This window comes from Rhinopithecus bieti, unplaced genomic scaffold (assembly GCF_001698545.2).
Source record: "Rhinopithecus bieti isolate Rb0 unplaced genomic scaffold, ASM169854v2 scaffold_15197, whole genome shotgun sequence".
Lineage (NCBI taxonomy): Eukaryota > Metazoa > Chordata > Mammalia > Primates > Cercopithecidae > Rhinopithecus > Rhinopithecus bieti.
In genome coordinates this window covers 619717-624576 of record NW_016808366.1, presented here as the reverse complement: position 1 = coordinate 624576, position 4860 = coordinate 619717, and the positions used below count along the sequence as shown (strand labels likewise).

Sequence of the window (4860 nt, the reverse complement as noted above, 5' to 3'; positions counted from 1 at the left end):
GTTTGTTTGTTTTTGAGACGGAGTCTTGCTCTGTCGCCCCAGCTGGAGTGCAGTGGCCGGATCTCAGCTCACTGCAAGCTCCGCCTCCCGGGTTCACGCCATTCTCCTGCCTCAGCCTCCCGAGTAGCTGGGACTACAGGCGCCCGCCACCTCGCCCGGCTAGTTTTTTGTACTTTTTAGTAGAGACGGGGTTTCACCGTGTTAGCCAGGATGGTCTCGATCTCCTGACCTTGTGATCCGCCCGCCTCGGCCTCCCAAAGTGCTGGGATTACAGGCTTGAGCCACCGCGCCCAGCCAATTTTTTTCTTTTTTGAGATGGAGTCTCTCTCTGTCTCCTAAGCTGGAGTGTAGTGGCGCAATCTTGGCTCACTGGAAACTCCGCCTCCCAGGTTCAAGTGATTCTCCTACCTCAGCCTCCCGAGTAGCTGGGATTACAGGAACATGCCACCACACTCAGCTAATTTTTGTATTTTTAGTAGAGACAGGGTTTTGCCATGTTGGCCAGGCTGGTCTCGAACTCCTGACCATAGGCGATATAGCCACCTCAGCCTCCCAAAGTGCTGGGATTACAGGCATGGGCCACCGCGCCTGGCCTTATTTGGGCATTTAAATAATACTTTCTATATGAGCGAGACTCCATCTCAAAAATAAATAAATAATACTTTCTATATGCCTTTTATATCATAGAGGCAAGATCATGGGCTTTGGCTCTAGACTAGGTAAGAAAACCTGGATAACTAACTTAAACCTTGTGAATTTCATCTTTAAAAGAGAAATATTAGCCAAAAGTGGTGCACACATGTGGTCCCACATACTCGAGAGGCTGAGGCAGGAGGATTGCCTGAGCCCAGGAGGTTGAGGCTGCAGTGATCTGTGATCATACCACTGCACTCTAGCCTGAGCAACAGAGCAAAACCCTATCTCAAAAATAAGATAAAATAAAAAGGACATAATATGTACCTCGTGGAACAGCTGTGAGCATCAAAAGAGAAGCTGTACATGAAAGCTAGAAGGTCTGGGTCTTATCTCACTAAGCTAGATGTAGGCCAATCCCACCACAAGGCTCTGCCTCCTACAACCCTTATCTCAGCATCCAGCTCTGGGGGTTGTTCTCTTTCCCCTCCTCAAAAGGGCAGCTGCCTCACCTTGGCCTGCAGCTTCCTCACAAGGGTTGCTTGTCTCTGCTGGGCCTCCTGGGAGTTCTTCAGCTTCCGCCAGGAGGCTGCCTGATTCTCCGCCATCTGCTGCTGTAGTGCCAGCACCTGCTCTTCCAGCACCAGCTGCAGTGACTGGGGCTTCATGTTGTTCAACCCAGGGTTTCTTGTCTCCATGAGGGCACCAGGTGGCAGGCCCACAGGTCCCTAGGTAGCCAGAGGGTGTTCACGTCCAGCAGAGTCTCTAACCATTGCCATGCCACTTCAACCTCCTCTTGAACTGGGGACCAAAGCACATAGTCAAATTGAAAGGACTCTTCTTGTACTATATACAAGACTCCTCAGAACCTTTAAAATACTAAAAGGGACGCTCATCTCTGAATGGCACTATGATGAGCAGCATTCCCCAAATTTAACTGACCATGAGACAAGCTCACAGGACTAGTGTCTCCTGGCATGCCTTTCGGAACTCTGCACTAAACCAAGAGCTCCTGGTTTATCACTGCATCCTTAGTTCCTGACACAGTGGCTCACAAACACTTGTTGAATGAATCGCTGAAGGTGTTCTTAATCTAGTAGGGGAAATAGGCACAAACAATTACAACATATTGGCATGTGAAATAATAAGATGGTATGAGAAAACAAAGGAAGAGAACTTAACCCAGCCCGGGGGTGCTGTGAACTGAGTGAATCATCATCATCATTGTTAACACTTGCTGAGTGCTTCTGGCGTGCTGTTGCTTTAAGTACTTTACATGCATTACGTCATTTTGTTTTTACAAAAATCTTGAAACCTTCCAATGCCTTCCCATAACACTTCACCAAATGTACTATTATAACTCTTTATATATAGATGAGGAAACTGGGGCTTTAAAAGGTTAAAAAACTTGTGCCAGGGCCGGGCGCAGTGGCTCACGCCTGTAATCCCAGCACTTTGGGAGGCCGAGGCAGGTGGATCACAAGGTCAGGAGTTCAAGACCAGCCTGGCCAACATGGTGAAACCCTGTCTCTACTAAAAACACAAAAAATTAGCCGGGCGTGGTGGCAGTCTCCTGTAATCCCAGCTACTCGGGAGGCTGAGGCAGGGGAATTGCTTGAACTGGGAGGTGGAGGTTGCAGTGAGCTGAGACCATGCCACTGCACTTTAGACTGGGCGACAGAGCGTGACTCCATCTCAAAAAAAAACAAAAAACAAAAAACTTGTGCCAGGCCACACAGCTGGCATGTGGTTGACGAGAGATTTGAACACAAGTAGTCTATCTGACAAAGAAAAGGGGTAGCAGGCATTTCAGGCAAGGGATCCAAAAGAGAGAAGGAACCAGTGGCAGCAGGATGGCCAAACACCCTCAACCACCAGGAGCTGGGCTAAAACAGGGCAACGGGCCACCACAGGCAGAGGTGGCCAGCCTAATGGTGAGCTTCAGAGATACCCAGGACAGGGGAAGGCATGGTGATAAAGAAGAGTTCTGGGTGCTATTCCAAGGTCTGTCTCCAATGGGCTCTGTGACCTCAGATGTGCTACTTCCCTTTCAATTTCCTCATCCAGAAATGAGGGCATCATGACCTCTGAGTTACTTAGGCCTCTGAAACACACAATTATCCCATAACCTGGGCCAGGGGAAGAGTTCTCTCATTTTATTAACCCTAAGACTCTCACCAGCAGGGCTAAGGAATATCTGTATTTTCAACTACCTATCAACAAAATGGTATAGACAGCGAATGCAAACCTAACATCTGCACATACAGTAGAAATTTCAAGGGCCCCAAATCCCTTTAATGCACCAAACTATTGATTTCCCACATCCTGGCTCAAATGCCACGTCCTGTCATGTCCTCCCAGATTAACCCAGAAAGAGTTAATCACTTTTATAGCTATATACACAGAGAGAATACATATGTTCTGATGTCTACTCTACATCTTATCATCATGGTCTATTTTCTCTGCTAATCCATAAGTGCCTCAAAGGAAGGAGCCGTCTAATTCATTATAATTGTAAATTGTCAACAATGTCCAATGAAGAAATGCATGTGAGCCTCACTCCTGGCAGAGCTAAGTCTTGGGCCAGAGATGACAAATCAGGGCCCTGCTAGCACTTTTCAGCCATTGTGTGGCCCACATAATAGTTTTTAAGCATTCAAATTAGGTGCCGACATTTACCACTGGGAGAAAGTACATAAAATCCATATTTCTGGTTCCTTTGGAAAATCAGAATGCCTAGTGACGCTTGACCCATATTTCAATAAGGCAACAACCAGTGGCACAGTTGAATAGTGCCTGCCCCTTTAGACAGGACATGTGCTCCGTGCAGTTGAACAGCGCCTGCCCCCTTTAGACAGGGCGTGTGCTCTGCACGGTTGAATAGAGTCTGCCCCCTTTAGATAGGGCATGTGCTCTCCAGTTCATCGTGGCCTCCCCTATACACACACCGATTCTCTCCCTCACAATGATAGCATATTTCAGTTGTCATTTATCATTGCAACTGTGCTATTGTTTCTGTTATAGTAGCACTATAGAGGAAAACTCGGCTTACTAATTTACATTACCTCCTGAACAACCGAAGATACTTGAGTTTGCAGAGCCTGTACTAGGCAGTAAGGAAAGTGAATAAAGAACAGAATGGCACCAATAAAGGTTTCGTGGCACCAGTACTCCAGGCCTCTTCCTAGCCTACGAACCAGGGTAATACAACCTTTCCCCATACTATGACACCCTCCTTTTCAGCCTTTTTGCCAAGGCTGTGTGACCAACTCACCATGGTGCTATGAAATGCTGGCTCTGTTGAGTTCAATGAAGCTCAATCCCTCTCTGCTGGTTGGAGGCACAGACCTTCCAGGAAACTGTTCTCTTATCCCAGGATTTCTGCCAACAACTCTACCTACAATAATGTAGATCCAAGTTACTTCAAGGGAACTGAGGAGTCTTTTCTCTCCTAGTATTGTGAGGGCTGAGCCAGGCTTTTGCATGCAGTGGGCGTTTATGAGGCCCCAAAGGCCCCTCACACTTTGTTGAATCCCTATCCCAAAACATTAGGTTGAAACATAAGAAATTGCTAATATTATCCTATTATTATTATTATTATTATTATTATTAAAGGATCTAGCTGTCACCCAGGCTGGAGTACGATGGTGCAATCACAGCTCACCGCAGCCTCAAACTCCTGGGCTGAAGGGATCCTCCAGCCTCAGCCTTCAGAGGAGCTGAAGGTGTGTGCCACCAAGGCTTTTTTTTTTTTTTCTTTTGGTAGAGACAAGGTTTTGCCTTGTTGCCTGAGCTTGTCTCGAACTCCTGGTTTCAGGCAGCCACCCTCTGGCCCAAGCCTCCCAAAGTGCTGGCATTATGGGTGTGAGCCACCAAGCCCAGCCTCACCCATTATTTTTTACCTACAAAAATGGCAATTTCACATGGTTCAACCTAATATCTCTAATAAGCAGTCCTGCCACACATAGTTCTATGAATTCTCATTAAGTTTTCTTTTAGGATATGGCTGTCAGTAACTTGCAAACATGATTTGGCAAGGTAGTATTAGTAATACTTCAACAAATAAATGAAATTATATTAGAATTATATAATTACTTTAGCAAATAATTAAAAAATTGTAAAGCTATTTAGAAATTTAGTCCAGCCACCCTCATCTTGCAGATAAAGAAACTGAGGCTTTGGCCGGGCGCGGTGGCTCAAGCCTGTAATCCCAGCACTTTGGGAGGC

General features: G+C 46.5%; 1 protein-coding gene across 7 annotated transcripts in view; it reads right to left on the bottom strand.

The window, feature by feature from the left end:
- CEP250 (centrosomal protein 250) overlaps positions 1–4860 on the bottom strand; it is a 64695-nt gene that overhangs the window by 54768 nt on the left and 5067 nt on the right. For all 7 annotated transcript variants that reach the window (XM_017886637.1, XM_017886643.1, XM_017886642.1 and 4 more), the window contains 2 exons: positions 3908–4030; positions 1146–1434 (listed from right to left, as the gene is read on the bottom strand). In XM_017886637.1, the coding sequence (XP_017742126.1) occupies positions 1146–1331 (186 nt within the window). In that variant the 5' untranslated portion in view covers positions 1332–1434; positions 3908–4030. The remainder of the gene's footprint in view (positions 1–1145; positions 1435–3907; positions 4031–4860) is intronic.